This window comes from Anser anser (assembly GCF_964211835.1).
Source record: "Anser anser genome assembly, chromosome: 1".
NCBI classification, from domain to species: domain Eukaryota; kingdom Metazoa; phylum Chordata; class Aves; order Anseriformes; family Anatidae; genus Anser; species Anser anser.
Window position 1 is genome coordinate 91,900,902 of NC_139720.1, and position 16,456 is coordinate 91,917,357.

The window sequence follows — 16,456 nt, forward strand, 5'->3', positions numbered from 1 at the left end:
ACATTCCAGGCCCTCAATGTCCTTTTTGTAGTGAAGGGCCCAAAGCTGAACACACTACTCACATTACTGACCTCACCAGCATACAATCTATTTCACCACTCTTGTGGCTGGCTTGCTCACCACAGACGTGATTTAACTGCTGAGCACAGGGGTTCATGCAGTGGTGACAGAAAAATTGAGCCTTGCTGATACCAGAAGAAGGGTAAAGCCTTACTGCAGAACTTGTGGGCTGTAGAACTTTACCACATAGCAATACCAATGCTTAAAACAGCCAGTTATGTCTTTATTTCTGGCATTTCAATAGTAAGACTTATTACAACTGAACTCACAAATAGTAAATAGATAAATATAAATCAGCTTTAGACAGTTAGCCGTTATGAAAAATGCATCTACGTCTTTATGTTGGCAAAACACCAAATGTTTTTATAATGGACAGTTCCAAGGCACTTGATGTGCTGATAGCATTTTATTTTATTTAGCTTTATTTATAGAAAAGGAATGGCTTCTTGAAGAATACTGGAGAGGAATGGCATAGTATCTGAAAACTGTGCTGGTGGACAGGTGACACTTTCAGTGGTGCCAGTGACAGTCCCCTCCTCTGCGACCCCGGTACCACAACCCTGTGGGCTAGCTGGAGAATGACTAGAAAGGGCAGGAACTTTGGTGGCCATTTCACATTCAGTTCTCCAGTCATCAGTTCTCTGTTTCTGATGAATCCAGCAGAAATGTCCATATTCTGCATGGTGTTGCATACAGGCTGCTCCCTGACGGTGAGTGGAGGGGCAGGGCCTCACAACCAGGCCCTGCCGCCCAGGGGGAGCCCTGACAAAAGCTGGCTGAAGAAAAAAGCCTTCTCTTGTACAAGAAATGGCACTTAATGTGTTTAAATATTGGCCTTTTACCACAACACACCAACAGTTTTGGTGAACTGGAAATACGGCCTAGCTCAGAAGCTGCCTCTGCACTTCACATTTTGCCTGTCACGCTCCCTAGCACAAGCAGGGGTGCTGACAGGGACATACAAGCTTGGAATATCAACATGCTTGATATATCACGAATACAGCTGCAGTGGCTAGGTGTCCAGCTTTAGCTACAGACACAAGTAGATGGGAGGGTTCAATTTCTGAACGAACAAGTGGTGCAGTTAAGTGATACGCCGATGTGGAAGCAGCATATCCCCCGAGGAGTCACACTCAGGGGGAAGCCAGGAGGTTTTCTCCAGTGCTCTGTAGGGAAGGGAGCTTTTATGCTTTAAGCTTTCCTCGGCAAGACACAGCTAAGGGTAAACACGTTTTGCCTGTTGTGTATAGCAGCTGTGGTTTGCTATTTCAGCAGGCCCATGGTGAAGATGGCAGCTGGCTTTTCCACTGAGGGGCAGGCAGAGTGCCCTGTTGGGCGTTGTTACACTGTAAGGGTCCGGGCGAGGAGGCTGGGGGAGCACGACAGTGCTCTGTAATACTTAAACGGCAAAAAACAGCGAGCAAGAAAGTGCTGGACACCGGTCCCCAACCCGCCCGAGGCACTGCGAGGCCCGGTGAGGGGAAGGGCTGGGCAGTACCCCGAGTGTCCAGGCGCTGCCTCTTTCCGGAGGGCGGGCGGGTGCCGCAACCCGCAACTGACGCCGCAGCCAATGGGAGCTGCCGGTGGGTCACTGTTGCTAGGTAGAACTGCAACTTTTGGCCGCCGTCAGCCGTGAGCGCAGTGCCCATTGGTATGATTTTGAGCTGTGTTGACTGCGACGCGACAGCGGGTGGGCGCTCGGCATCCTGACCACCCAATCAGAGCCAGGAGGGCAGGGCGCTGCGCGCTCCGATAGGCTGCCGCAGCGGGACTGACGCGATCAAGACCCAATGGAAGGAGAGAAGCCTTGCGGGCGGCGCGCAGTTTGAATCGGCGCGGGGCGGGACGGGAGTGTCCCTGCCCCGCGCCATGGCTGTCGAGTTGGGCGAGTGGCTGCAGCGGAGCAACTCCCGCTTCGTCGCCTCCATCAACCGCATCCTGGAGTGGGTGAGGCCTCCCCTCCCCGGCCGGCACCGGGCCGGCCTGTAGGGCCGTCACCGGGAGATGGGCGCCGTCATGGGGCGTCCTCCGCGGATCCCCAGCTGGCACGGGGCTGTTCTCACCCAGGCTGGGTGTTTGGGTACCGGGACGGGTGGGTCCGCTGCGTGCCTGCTTCCAGTTTCTTAGCAGCGAGCCTACAGGAAACCCTGAAACAGGCTCACTTGACCACTTTGAACATCTTGAACCTCCGTCCTGTCAGTGGCTGGCTTATGGCCTGAAGCTGAATGACTTATACACGTGCTTCATATATATGTATTTATTTATCTAATGCTTCACATATATATATATATTTATCTATTTATTTTTCTTGGCATTCCTGTTTCCAGATTGCTGGCTCCCAGCTGATGCCAATAGCACAGCACACTGACAGTTTCATGTCTTGATTGAAACAGTTGTGTAAAATGCCTGTTAAAAGTCTTGTTAACTATTTATTCTAATCTTAAATGTTTCTTTTTATGTAGTATAATCGTCCTTTTGAAGATGATTTTCTTATTTCCATGGAAACCCTCACTTTTGATACCCCTGATGGTAAGAACTTCTTTAAGTTATGCTACATGTTTAGACTTAGTGAAGTATACTGCGTATTACACAACTGCAAGCGGTTACATAATGTGAGATTTCACCAAATACCGCAAGTTTTGCGCTCAGGTGTGGTATTTCATTTGTAAACTTAGAATTAGAATGAAAAATACCTGGATAGATGGTTCACACACACCTTTTTAGTCCATCGTGTGCTCTGTTTTACACAATGGAAAAGAATTAGTAGCAAAGTACAGGAAAACAATGGACAGTGTTTGAATAACTTGGAATGAAAGAATCAAAATGGAGAAGGATGAGAGGAAACAAAGGAACAGAGCTAATAGCAGGAAGCTGATATGTCTGATTGGATTATGTAGTTTCAGGTCTGCTTAGCATTCTGAAGGCTGCTGTAAAGTGATAAATTTCTAGCACGTCAGGTGTTGTCAAATGTCAGGGTGGAATGGGTAGATAGTGTCGTCTTTAATTTTTCATTGAATGTTCATGTGGTTAGCATAAATCTATAACGTGTTATGCCATGTCATATTTTTCATTAAAACTGTCGGTCCGTTGCACAGTGAAAAATACTTATGAAGAACTTATTGAGGGGAAAGAAACTTTGAAAATTGACTTCTCTGAGCTTTAGTGGGAATTGTGACTTAGTAGCTAGGTGGTGTTATTGCTAGATGAAATGTTCTGCCAGTTTTTATCCTTAGTGCGGTGTGGATTACGATGCATAATTGCCACGTTAAGTTCTCCTAAGGAACAGCTTACTAGGCATACCCAAGAGGTATGAACACAGTGTCAAGCCCGATGTAATTGTTGCACCAAATATTTACCAAAGGCTGGGGGCAGGGTGAGGTTCATGCATACGTACAACAATGTAATATAAGGTCTTGGATTTGAAAAGGTTTGTTTATAGTTTTGATTTGGTAACTTCTGTATATGCTTTCTGTGAATATGGATCTTAGTCCATAAAGCCTTGATTATAGTTTTAAATAACTTCAAATGCCATGTAGTGTGCATGCACTAAGTACAACTTATTTACTCAAATAAAATAATATGCCTTTTTTTTTTATCTTCATAATATCTGGGCTGTTAATGCTCTTTGGGTTTTAGCATAGTGTTGTTAGACTCATTTGATTCTTTTTTACTTTTTTTTTTTTTAACCAACTTCTCAATTATGACTTGAAATTACAATGTTATCTTGTTTTGTTTTCCTATAAGTTTTTGTTTGAACAATTGGATTGGAGATTGTTTAGATTTGATAATGTTTTGTTACTATGTAATGTGTTCTTTCTATGTGTTTGGTAGAATGCTACTCAGTATAGATAAACAGTGTTACAAGAAAAGCTGTTTAAATAAACATCTCTTGTTATTTATAGGACCAAAACAATGGGGGGAAGTATCAAACAAGAGTCTTAAAAAATGGAGGAAGAAACTACTTAAGGTATCTAATGTAGTCCTACTATGCAATCAAAATATAGTATTTTTTTTTTCTTCTATATTTTGTGTAGGAATAGATTCCAGTCTTGCTGTGCCAGGAGGTACACTTGCAGGAGATATTAATGAAGTCAACAACTACCTTAAAATAGGGTTTTAGGATAGATTCCTTAAGAACATCAGATGAGATGGATAGATATAGATGATGTATTTATTATTGGGTAATACCACTGGTTAACCTGGAAAAGTATTTCCCATATATAGTGTTGTGGGCCTGTTTATTGTATGCTCTTTTTCTAAGTACTGGTGTTAAACAAGCAGTCATTTCTTAATCTATTTCGTAAACTCCTTCATAAGAGCTTAACAGAGGATTTGGTCAAAAGCACAGTGTTTCTCGATAACTGTATAAAGTCACCTAGCTGCTCTGTTCCCTACGTTACCTGTCAAAACAGTAAAGCTGAGTAGGGTGCCTTACTAGTTAACACAGAAGCTGTTCTGAACCCATGGTGTGAGGAGTGAAATTCAGTCTTGGGGTGTAAGTGGATTTAATGGAGGCAAATGTGGCTGTATTTCTCTCCTTTTGAACTTCTGGGAATATCTTGTGTGTCATCATCTAAGCGTTGCGACAAGTGGCTGCACAACTTTACAGGCTAAATCCATTAAGGACTGTAAGAAGAATTGTTGTAGCCTCTCGTGTGTGAAGTTAACTACAGCTTATGTTATTGTAGTGCTTTTAACAGCAACAGCATGGCAAGGACTGAATGATAAAACATACCTATGCTTTACCAAGTATTTGTTGCTTTGCTAGTCAGGCCATGCAAAAGCTGAAGGAAACTGAATGGTTATTTACGAAGTGACAACTTGTAAGATATACCAAAGGAAATAAATGTTTCAGTTAAAGTAAATTTGTTATTCTAAGATTCTTCTGATGTTTTTTTTCTCTGTTTATAATTGCAGCATCATACAAGAAGTCAAAGGAATACAGGTAAAGTGTTTAAAAAAACAAGTGCTATAAATTATCCAAGAGAGTCTTGACTTCATAGAAAATATCACGTTTTTATGTCAAATTCCTTAGGATACTCACTGGTTTTAAAAAACAAACAACGAACAGATAAAAAAGAAACACATCAGCATTTAGGTTCATAAGGATATATGCAATGTAGCTAAAAATGTTTAAAATTAGTAATTTATTATTGATGTTTCTATCATCACAACTTGATTTAAAATAATCTCCCCTTATCGATTGTCCAGACAGTTTTCCTTCTTGTATTTTTAGCTTTTGTCAGATGTTCTTTGAATCTAAAAATCCCACCCTGAGTTACCTGGCTGTACATATGGAAGAGTTTATAATTTACTAGCTTTCTGAAAATAACTAGACAAGCACACACATTCAAAAATGTGTGTGAAGTTGCATGGTGAGTGATCACAAATTCAGCAGATTGTTCTGCATACCGAATGAATCGGGCTACCTGCAGAAAAAGTAGACGTTTAATTAGAGATCAAGTATCATGATGGAAATTAAATCAAGATTGCACACGAAGTGTAATTCTGATACTACTTAATCTTTAGATGTTATGCTTCTCCCTTTTCCTTTGTTCTGAAAAGGAGCTGTATGTTCCAACAAAATAAATGTCTTTTTACTGGGATAAATGACGGAGGAGACATGATATATAGTGCAGTGAAAGTATGTTGGGCTTTGTTTTTTTTAAGGTTTTAAGGATTTTAAAACACCTTCAGATTCCCTGGAGAAAATATTTCACTTCCATTCTGTGCAGTACCGTGGTTCTCTACTGATAATTAATGTTCCAGTGCTTTGACATCTGATTGTGAATACAGTGAAGATGTACTAAAATCACATTTTTTTAGATTTTGTTTCTATTAGAGTATTCAATTTGTTTACAGACCAGCTCATTCTATGATGCAAACTCTTTTCTAATGTTCAGTAATTGGCATGATGGAGTGCAACTCCTTCCTTATGGGTCCCTTCCAACTCAGGATATTCTATGAAACATTCTTGGAGGTTAGAATTGTTAACTTTATTTCATAGACTATCCTATATTTGTAGTAGTCTAGTCTAGTCATTTCAGTGACCGTTGAGAGCAGTCTGCCAATTTTGTGCTTAACTACTGGGGAAGAAGACTATATAGCAGAAAAAGAATATCGCCTGTTACAACAGGAGAAGGTGGGCGAAACTTTTCCAGACTAAAATGTTAAAGTTCTTACTAATTTCTCTACAAAGGATGCTTAGTAACTGATTTTCTGTGGATAAAATGCCCACGACTGTGTCTTCTATTAGTCATGTGGGTAGGAACTGGCCATCTGGCAGGTATGGGTTTCCATTCTAATGAAATAGTTCAACTCAGGTTAGACTGTCAAAGCCAGCCCTCTGATTGATCAACATTTTCACCAGTGGATGCAAAATTGTGTGGTCTCCTCTAAAAACAGTGTTTATTTGATATGAATCTTTATCCTAGCTCTATGATGGCAGCAGCCCACAGAGCTTTAGGTGATGACTGCAATGAGAGGGAATGTAAAAGGAACATGGGTTTATACGGAAAAGATTTTCATTTTGTTTTTAGTGGTTTAAAAAAGGTATGAAGGGTCAATGATGTGCTCAATATCATAAACAAGACTTTTTTTTTGAGTCATTATTTTCCCTTTCAGGGTTATTCTTCCCTCTTCTTTCTCTTCCTGGAGTAAACATAATCATGGGACAAATACATAACAGCCAAGGAAATTGAGAAATTGTGGCTTACAATACAGTCAAATGTTTTATTATCATGAAAGACTGAGGCTTTAGCGAGTAATTAATGGGAACATCTGGCCACCTCTAGCAAAATCGTTTCCAAAAATACTTGTAGAATACCTAAAAATTGAGTTAGAAGTTTTGGACTTGTTTTTTTAATATTCTTAAGTCTGTCTTATTTCTTATCTTCACAATTCTAAGGCTGTCTTGATAATAAGAAACTACAAAAGGAAGCATGATACAAGCAAGTGGCAATGTCCCATTCCTTACCATTGTTGCTGGGATAAGTAAAAATGTAGAAGGAAGGAAGTGGGAATGATGCATGAATACTTCTGAAGGAGCAGTGCTTTGAAAATATTTTACCTTCTGAAATGGCTAGCATATGTCTTGAACTGGCTACAGACAAGTTATCTTAACTCTTCTTTGTTTCCCTCACAAAATTATTTATGAGTCTATAAATCATGTTTTTTCAATTGGACTTTAAAAGGAATGTAATACAGATAAAAAACCTTATAGTAGAAAAGACTTTTCTGAAATGAAACCACTTGAGTCACTATTTGTTTCAAAACATTTCCAAGAAACTTGATTTTGGTTTTGTTTGAGTTAAACTATGTTTTATTTAGTGTTTATGTTCAAATTGCAGATGTAGAAAGTGATGCTGATATAGTTTCAGTACGAAAAAGATTTGAAGACATCCACTTCCAGGTAAAAATTTCTGGTGTTTAATGTAATGGAATAAGTTTGTGTTCAATAGAAATAATTGAACTATTCGAACAGCTTATATGTGCCTGAAGAGTTAATGCACTGACAGCATAAGACTCTGCAGTCTGCATCTTAATGCACGTTTATTGTCAATATAGCAAATGAGACATTCAATAAATAATGTCATGAAGAATGATATGAAGTAATTATGTATGGTTTTCTCTAGTATACTTATAATCCCAAACCATCAATTCATTGTACAGAACAGGCACTTCTGATAACATTTATTATAGGTATGCAAAAAGAATAACCAGAAATAATCACAAAGTGAAGAAGCTTTAAATATGATTCTTTATCCTAAATTCTCTCAGGAGAACAGAGCAACATGATTTTAAAAAGCAAACCTTAAATAATGGCCATCATAACAAAAGCAGAATGGAATATTCTGCTGTTTTTTGCTAAAGCTAGACTATGGGTATCAGGACTACCCAAACAGGTTACAGTGGTGAAGAAAAGTACAATATACGCTTTGTGTGTGAAGCCATTCTAATCCTTTATTCAGCTTGTTCAGGTACAATTACCAAAAAAATATTTACTTTCCTCTTCTGTTTAGCAAAAAAAACAAAAGTTAGTTCTAGGCATTTTCATGTCTTTGACCTTAAAGAGGCAGCGTGTGCTTTTCCGTGGATCAATTAACTAGCTAGTTATCTCTCTGTTTTCTGACATAGTTCCTTCTTGAGACTTTTTTTCTTTGACATGAAATGTACATTAAATAAATAAGTTTTATGCAGGTGGGAAATCTTTATCAAATAACACCAGTTTGAAACAAATCTGAGTAATGTGTTTGTGTTCTTCTGTATCAATAACTTCTATGTGTTTTAATCCTTCCCTCCTGCCCCAAGAATCTGGATGTAGATAATGTGAAAACATCAGAAGAAGTAAAAGTTCAAGTGGATGTGATAGTACAAGATGATGCAAGAAGAATTCCCAAGTGGATTATGGTAACATATTTCTCCTGTTCTGTTAAAAGTTATTTGCTAATTAGAATAACATAATGACTCTCTAACTATGCGCAGCACAATGAATCATATAACTTCTCTGCTTGCTCTCATTATTGCAATTCTCCTGCTTGCTCTCATTATTGCAATTCTCCTACATAAATATCACAGTATTTCAGATCTTTGGCAGCAACAATTATAAGAAAAGGAGCAGACAATATACAAATACTTCTTTTTCTGAATTTTATGCTTTGTTCTTTTTACCCTGATGTGTGAGTTGGTTTTCACTTCAGTAAGTCTTCTGAAATGTCTAAATATTGTGGTTTGTAGAGGGGGGAAAATAATTGAGATTTTAAATTTAATTTCTTTACGATACATGGTACAGAATCTATTTCCTACTCAACTTGCCAGAGATATGTAAATTATCCATATATATATATTATATAGTTAATTTAATATGCATAAATATTTATGCATATATGTATACATTATAATATTCAAGAAGAATGAATAAAATATGATATAATCTTTGCAAATTCTACATTGTATAATAGGTTTCCAAGACTAAACTTGTAATTCTCAAGAATTCTTACTGGAATCTTAGACTAGCTTTTTTTTATTTTATTTTACTGCACAGGACCAAGCATAGTAAAGAGAGGGCAGAAGGATTCACAAAAAAGATTTTTATATTACCTTTAGCATGCAGAAATCAAGGATGAATTCAGGATTCATGTGTTTTGGTTTTTATTTCATTTATTTTTCAGGCAGCACCTCAAGGATTGTCAGAAGATCTTCACTTAGTTTCACCAGTGCAAGAAATGATAGGTACAACTAAATCTTTTGACTGTGGGTCAAATATGATAGTTCTGATTTTTTTTAATTGAAATTGATTAGAAATAAGTAATTTGTGGAAAACACAGGGACTAATTAACCAACAGACCAGTTCTCTAGACAGATTTCTTGCCAAGAAGTTAGATGTGATTTTGCTTACGGCAAACTGTATTTGAAAAACAGAAAATAAATAGCATGTATGGATAAAAGCAACTTTTGTTAAACAACCCCAGAAAAATGCATAGTTACAAAATTCAGCAGAATTAAGTTCAGCTAAACGAAAGCATGACTTTTTGGTTCTATTTACTTTGAATTTGAGGAATGGCTTTTGGTCTGCTGGTTTCTGGTAGACAAAGAACTACTTCACTAGTAAGCTAGCTTTCTTCAAAACTCCAAACTTGCCCCAGCAAACCTGAGATAAAATATTTACACCAAAATTCTAAGCCTAAAAACTACAAAAAGCATTATCCTCCTCATGCTTTACCTCAAGGGAAGCTGCACTGGTACTAATTAAGTACCAATCTTTCAAGTAATATGGAAATATATTAACAAAATCTGTAGAATCTGTTCCTCCTGGTTAGAAATTAGAGAGTGAAACAATCTGCCTCTACAGTTAAGATATTTTCTATCTTTATATTGTTATTTTAGAATGTTTTTTTCAATATTTGGAAATGTTTAATTTCCATAGAAATATTTAATTTCTACCTTCTATAATCTGTTAATTCAATGTGGTTAAAAAGATATTTTAATTTTCCTTAATCAATTGTATGTAATCATCCGTTTAGCTTGGCAGAAAAGCTTAATGAAATCTGTTAGCACATAAAGAATATATGTACCACTTGCAATTGTTTGTCATGTAACATGTTACTGAAATGTCCTAATTTTTTTTTCTGATTTTTCTTTTGTGATTTAAGGTTTGTTTGTTTGTTTTTTGAATAGGCAATCACGCCAGTGTTTTCAGAAAGAAAGTAGAGCTGACAAATGCATATTCTTCATCCAGGCCTCACCAGTTCCAATTTTCTGGTGTCCCCATTTCACCAAATATAACAACTGTACCCAGACTTCAACCTTTTCGAGAAATTAATAAAATCTGCTATGACAGTGTCATGGAAGAATACCAGTCTGCAGATGAGGAATGTTCCTGGAGCAATGTAACTCTTGCAGACTTGTATCCTGCAATGGTAGAGACACTGATAAAGCTCATGACAAAGCAGATTCGGAGAAAAGCATTTAAATACATGTTTGGACACTGTAGGCACAAAAGTTGGTGTCCTAGAAGACCAAAGCTCAATGTCACTGTAGACAAAATAAGGAGGTTCAGACCACTTAAATTGAAGAAAGCACTACCCAGCATATGCAGTGGTAGTAAAGACATCCAGAATAAAACTTCAGGAAATAATGTAAATGAGAATAGTGGACCTTGTGATGATCAGTGTTCTATTAATAATTCATCTGGTCTGGTACCATATTCTTACCTAGATACAAGTGGAATGGAAACGGACTGCTCTAATTCAAGTGTAGATCATCATTTGTTATTTGGAAAGGGACAAAAAGTTCCCGAAGAGACTGTTTTTCCTAATGTTTTGGCTAGAATGGGAGAGACGTTTGTAGTTGAAGATCCATTACCGACTACTGTCTCACTGAATAATTTGAAATGCAACCAAAGTGATAACTTGGCTTACAAATTTTCTTTGGAATACCCTTTTTTAACATCTACCGCCAGTTCAGACTCAACAGTGCTTAATCTGGTAAAAGAGAGTAAAGCTCAAAAAATTGATTGTCCTTCTGATGATACTTCAGGATTTTGTTCATCTACTTGCTATTTCAGTGATAATAGTAGCGCTTTTGTACCTGTCACAAATCATTCTCTTGCAAGAGCATCAAATACATTTGTCGTAAATCCTCAGATAAAAATTTCTGAAAGAGAGATTTCTTTCCAGCGCAGACACTCATTTTCCTCATTGTCTATGAAGCACAGTCCTTCAAAGATGCCCCAGAAATATGAAGATGCATTTGAAAAACTCTACTATAAAATGTGTTCCAAAGAAATCCAAAAGCCTTTCACATTGACAAAAGCGCTTACAAACTCACAGAAGCCTGAAGAGAGAGGACGATTAATTAAGTATAACTTCAGTGGGTCTGCGAGGTCCGATATACAGTATGACAGAGCATTTGAGAAGATTTATGAGCAATTGTCTAGTGAGGCAGTTTCAAAACTTCCTGGTTTTCAGAGAGCTTCAAATTTAAGGAAATATGAAGGAATACAGATATCTGAAACTGTAAATGCTCTTGTTAACTCACCTGTTCGATCTTTACCTGCAATTCCCAGAGTTAAGAGACTAGGAAATTTTCAAAATGATCTTCTTTCTTCACCAGTAAAGAAACTGAAAAATATACCTGAACATTATTTTTTTCCAACAAAATATCAGCAAATTTCTCACAGGAAAAATGTAAATCTTCAGACAGTTGATGTGGATTTTTTGAGCCCATACAATGGCAGTAACACCAGCTTTTTTAACAGTCGCAACTGTCAGAATCAGGTACTTTGGGGCATTGTAAAAAATGGTTGTGTACTCTTTGCTGTTATTTAGAGAAACGCTTTAGAAATGGATTCAAGCTGGAAGGTCTTTAGACTAGTGACAACATATATGTGTTTCCAGTGCTATTTGGTTGGTGGAGTTGTTTTGTGAGTTTGGGAGGATTTTATTTGCTAAACAAAATACAAGTTGCGTCAGGTCTCCTGGATCTTATGAGGAAGCTCACTGTATTTATTAACATGGAAAGTGGTTTTAAAATGCTCAGCAAAAGGTTTTCTCGTATTTTTAATACACAGTCACTGGTTAAAATACTCTCATATAGTGACTCTGTTAATTAACAGATTATCCTTCTGAAACTATTATGTTTTATTCATTATATACATGAGCAAGGTGAGACCAAAAAAAAAAAGCTCTTTTGGAATTACCAGACTTGTTTAAATCAGGCCCTTATTTCCAAGTTTCCAGTTGTTTCTTCTAAGGCAAGCTGAGAAATAATAAGAGTGTTTTCGTTGATGTAGTATGTTTATGCTTTATTTTCAGGACTCTGGTTTTCACACTTCTTCAGATAGAACTTTTCTTGTTAGTCCTGTTACTTCCCTGAAAGGTTAGTTTCAGCAGCTTTGTGAATTATTATTATACCAGTCATTTCTTTAAAGGGTACATATATAGATCTCCTCTATAGACCCCTGTCTAGGTGACAGCTCTTCTTCCTCATTAATAATTAGGTGTGCTTGTTTTTCTTTAATAAGGAGTCGAAGTAGAAAAGAGTTTCCTGAATCTCACAATAGTAATTTAATAAGCTTTTTCTGTAGGAATTTTCCTACTAAAGTATTGCTCGTTACCTGTTAGCTTTCTCTTCTTTTTTTTTTTTTCCTAACTTTACTTTCTGTATAAAAATGTTCCATAGGAAATGGATAGTTTGTTAATCCTACACTTGAATAACCAAATGTTTCTGTGTGGATTTTACAAAAATGTGCAATTGCCTTGTTGCATGCCTATCATTACTTGCTTAGGTGAATTGGATTATTGATCACCACTTGTGCAGATTCAGGACAGTATCATTTTATTAGCTCTGGACTAAAAGACTACTAAGATTCTAGACTACTAAGATTCTAGATGGTAATTTTATATTTTTCCTTTAATAATCTGGTTTTGGTTAAAGTGTGTTTATAACATGATGTAGGTTTTCTTCCAGCTTAGTCAAAATTGACGATATTTCTTTTCTATACCTCGTTTTTATGAGTCAGGTCATCAAATAACTAATTAACATGCAAGGGAAAATACTGAAGAAGATTACTTAAAAAGTTGTCAACTAATATACAAACAGAAAATGGCAAAAGAAATGAACTTGTTTGTATGGTTCTTGCCTTGCTGCATTTTCATTACCAATAAATAATTTTTACAAAGAATTCGATTATTTGAGATGACATATTATTTGAGATGTATCCCATCTGTCTTATTTTGCCTTCCTCAAATTTTAATTCCTCATACTTTCTGTCACATTTTTTTTCTGGAAATAACTATTTCTCCTCATTGTACCTTTTTCTAATGGTCATTAAATAATAACTATTTGGGAAAAAGTTAGCTTATACTTAAATATATTTGAGGCTTTTGAATATAGGTTATAAAATGTTTTTGAAATTAAATTTTGCCAGAAGAGAATTTTCTGACTGAAATGTGGTGATTATTACCAGTGTCTTAACAGGCTAGTATTTTTAAAACGTATTGTATTCTTTGTGCTACTTAGCATGATTCTTACCCTTTCGATACTATCTTTCATCACCAGAATCTGGAATTTCAGATGCCTGCTCTAGCTGGCATAGGACAACACAGAATTACAGCTGTCCTGGAGGTGCACAGAAACATCATCAAAAGTAAGTGCCTTTGGAGAAAAAAAATTCAGAGGAAATTTGTACTGTTCTACATTTATATTAAACGTAGGGGGTTTGTTGCTTAAATGAGTGTATCTGTAATGAAAATGAGCATGGATGCTTGAGAGAACACAAGCTCAAGCCTGCACACTTGAACACTGGGAGGCAAGTGTGGACAAAAATAGCCGGAGACCAACGTGGATGGCAGTGAATACATGATGGGCCTAAGGGATCAGCTACGCCAGTTCTTATTTTGTGTTCATTATAGGGATATTTATTATTTCAGCCACTATGTGACCACATAGTTGTTTTGATTCTGGCTGTGTGCTTAAGCTGACAAGTTTTCTCACATCCTTAAGCTCTGGAGAGCGTAGTATATTGCCATTTAGATGGACTTCCAAAAGTCAGCTTCTTTGCAGTTGATCGTGGTTATGTGCATTTTGGCTCTGTGTAAACAAGCAATGGGTATGTTCAGAAGGTATCTGAGATCCTTGCCTCCTGTTCTGTTATTACTATTGGCAATGTATTGACATCTCTGGATGGAGAAAACGCCTTTCAGCACCCTGGAAAATGGCCTACTACATCTATTTTCCTTAGCAAATATGGCTTCTGCGAGTTTCTCAAGTTTCTGATCTCTTGGCTTTTTAATTATTAACTAATTTAATAGGTAGCAGGATTAAAAAATATTACAAGTTCTCTAAACAGTTTTGTTTTATTTTCTGAAACATTTCTGACATTCTTTTTGCTAAAAAGTCTGTTCTGGCACCATCAGATGTGCTGCCTTCCCGAACTTAAAGTCAATAAGTGCTTTCACCACACTTAAGGTGATCATACAGCTAATATAAATAAATAAATAAATAAATAAAAATGACAGTGCTCAAATTAAAATTTTGATTTTCAAAGGAAGCCTGAGTGTGCTTTTAAACTGTTTGTGTGGAGAACTTAATCTGAAAGAGACTGTACTGTATATCAAAAAAGTCTCAATTTAAGCAAAGATGGTATTAAAACTTAAAAGCTTGCATTACAAGTATATGATAATACCAATAAAGATTCTATTTGGATTATTTCTGATACAGTGGAAGATTGGAGGTGTGTTGATGACTATAAAAGGATGTTTAAGTGATCTTGACTATACCCACTTAGCTGAGTGCAATTCTGCTCCGTTTTTAATTCCTTTATTTCCTTTTTTCCTGAGTCCACGCTAAATAGCCCTCCCTATTCAATTAGTAATTGTTCTCAAGAAGGAAAAGGTTTTCCTTTAATTAATGTATGCAAGTAGAGAAGTTTGAGAAAGTATAGGAAATCAGAATGTCACTGTGTGCGTTCTTGTCAAGCCATCTGGAAGAAAATCTATTGCTCTGTTCCTTAATTACACAAATACACGTTTGCTGATATGTAGCCAAAATGGTCTGTCAGCTGGCAAGATTCCTTAGGCCTGTGGTGTGATATTCTTAGCCTTCTATGGTTGAAATACGCTTGCCAGGACTGAAGCTCTTTAATGGCTTCAGAGCCCTCAAAAGTTTTATGCCTAAGCCAGGTGGCAAAATGCTGTTTGTTGTAATAACTGTTTGTGGAGAGGAGAGGAAGACATACTTCCGGGGAAAGGAAAAGGAAAGGAGACTCTTTTCCAGTTTATAACTTTACTGCCTTTATCTAGAAGCTGATTATGGAAAAGACCTTTATCAGAAAAGGAAATATATGGGAATGCTGTTCTACAACTACACTTAATTGTAAATGTATACCAGATTAGTTTAAAATAAATCTTAAAAAATTATATGCCATTTCTTAAGTAACTTGCAAATAAATAATTGTATTCTCACTTGTATCTTTAATTTTTAGCTACTTCTGAATACATTCAGAGTTTGCATCTGAAAATTAAATAGAAAGTTATGTTAACATAATTTAGGTTAATATAGTAGCATTACTGAGATATTGAAATTGACACAGGATGAAAAGCTTCCTCTTCAGCTGAACACACATAGGAATGCAGGCAAGGAGTCCTGCTGCTGTTCACAATCAAGGTGTTCACGTATCTTGCTTTGGTGTGTTGTTTCACTTTCATTCTGTTCATCAGATAGTCAGCAAGTATAGTATTTTTGTGTAATTTATTTTATGTTCTAAACAATTATTTTTTCACAGGGTATCAAGAAAACTAAGTTACACCAGTGGAAAAGACCAAAATCCTAGTAATCCCTTGGATGATGTCCTGGTCAAAAGTCACCAAGGAACCTTCATGGACTGTTACAGAGAAAACAATGTTTTATAATCTTTGATTTGTGTTCGTTATTTTTTTCCAAGAATCACAGATCTATTAATAATTTAAATATTTAAGCAAAAGATCCATAGGATGGAAGAACATTATTGTAATACATAATTAGTCGTGATTTATACTTCCCTGTAATATAAATTCTCAGGAGCTGGTTCCTCACTTCTGACAGTGTACTCCTTACTCCTTGGGCTTCATCAGGTATTGCAAGGAATCAACATTCCTTTCTATGTCTCAGTTTATTTAAATTTTGTATATGGTATTATTTATAATAATAGAACATGGTTTGTATTATCTTTTTATCTGCTGAGGAACTTTGCATTTAATCTATTAATACTACAGTTTTAAGTTCTGTGTCCACTTAATTCCCACCCACTCCCTTCCTGCTTTATAGACATGTCAGTACTAAATGTATGAAAGAAATCTAAACCGGACTGGGGTCCAAATGCAGTATCATGCACCCTAACTTGTAATAACTTTTAATA

The 16,456-nt window shown here is 36.6% G+C and overlaps 1 protein-coding gene across 1 annotated transcript; it reads left to right on the forward strand.

The window, feature by feature from the left end:
* Positions 1-1,853: 1,853 nt before the first annotated feature.
* On the forward strand, positions 1,854-16,042 carry HJURP (Holliday junction recognition protein). Its single transcript, XM_083809637.1, has 11 exons — positions 1,854-2,007; positions 2,523-2,589; positions 3,963-4,027; positions 4,978-5,005; positions 7,410-7,471; positions 8,371-8,469; positions 9,231-9,291; positions 10,237-11,837; positions 12,375-12,438; positions 13,621-13,708; positions 15,845-16,042. Exons 1-11 carry the CDS (start codon positions 1,930-1,932, stop codon positions 15,969-15,971), a joined length of 2,340 nt encoding a protein of 779 aa, XP_083665763.1. The 5' UTR covers positions 1,854-1,929; the 3' UTR covers positions 15,972-16,042.
* Positions 16,043-16,456: the final 414 nt, after the last annotated feature.